The 582-nt window shown below is 33.2% G+C and overlaps 1 protein-coding gene across 1 annotated transcript in view; it reads right to left on the bottom strand.

The window, feature by feature from the left end:
• The window catches only part of LOC106870902 (uncharacterized), a 110,667-nt gene extending 110,091 nt beyond the window's left edge, over positions 1–576 (bottom strand). The window contains exon 1 of the mRNA XM_052970147.1: positions 79–576. Within this exon, the coding sequence (XP_052826107.1) occupies positions 79–141 (63 nt within the window). The 5' untranslated portion in view covers positions 142–576. The remainder of the gene's footprint in view (positions 1–78) is intronic.
• Between the last annotated feature and the right edge of the window lie 6 nt (positions 577–582).

Below are 582 nucleotides of genomic sequence, written 5' to 3'. Positions count from 1 at the left end.
GGTGGTGGTGGTGGTGGTGGTGATGGTGGTGGTAGATAGAGAAATTAATTAGTTTAATAACATAAAAGTAATACTTACATGAAAGAAAATCCCCACTGCAAGACATGTCCACGTTAGCTGAACAAAGTTTGAAAGTGCCATCTTTTGAAAAACGAACAAGTCGTAGATTTGAAATTATATATGTATATATATTTATATATAGTTATATATTTATATATAAATATAATTTAAAGTAGTTATATATTATAAGTATATGTATGTGTGTAAATATATATACATATATACATAAACAGTTAATTATATATCCTGGTGGTAGTTTGATAAATATATCAAGTTAGAGACAGAAGTTTTTTTCTTTTTTCCTTTTCTCCTTTTCGCAATTTAGACGATAAACGAGCAGATAAAACTTCGCTGTAAACTTCTTTGGCAAGAAGCGGAGCGAACAAGAAACTGCTGCTGTTCTCCAGGAGGAATGGCACTATGTGTGTATGGACTCTGTGTCTGCGTGTGTGTCTGTGTGTGCGCGTGTGCGCGTGAGTGCGTGTATGTCTGTGTATGTATATGTATGAGTATCTTATATAT

Source organism: Octopus bimaculoides, chromosome 8, assembly GCF_001194135.2.
Source record: "Octopus bimaculoides isolate UCB-OBI-ISO-001 chromosome 8, ASM119413v2, whole genome shotgun sequence".
Taxonomy (NCBI): Eukaryota; Metazoa; Mollusca; class Cephalopoda; order Octopoda; family Octopodidae; genus Octopus; species Octopus bimaculoides.
Note: the sequence above shows the minus strand (reverse complement) of the source record. Positions and strands in the feature narration are given on the sequence as shown.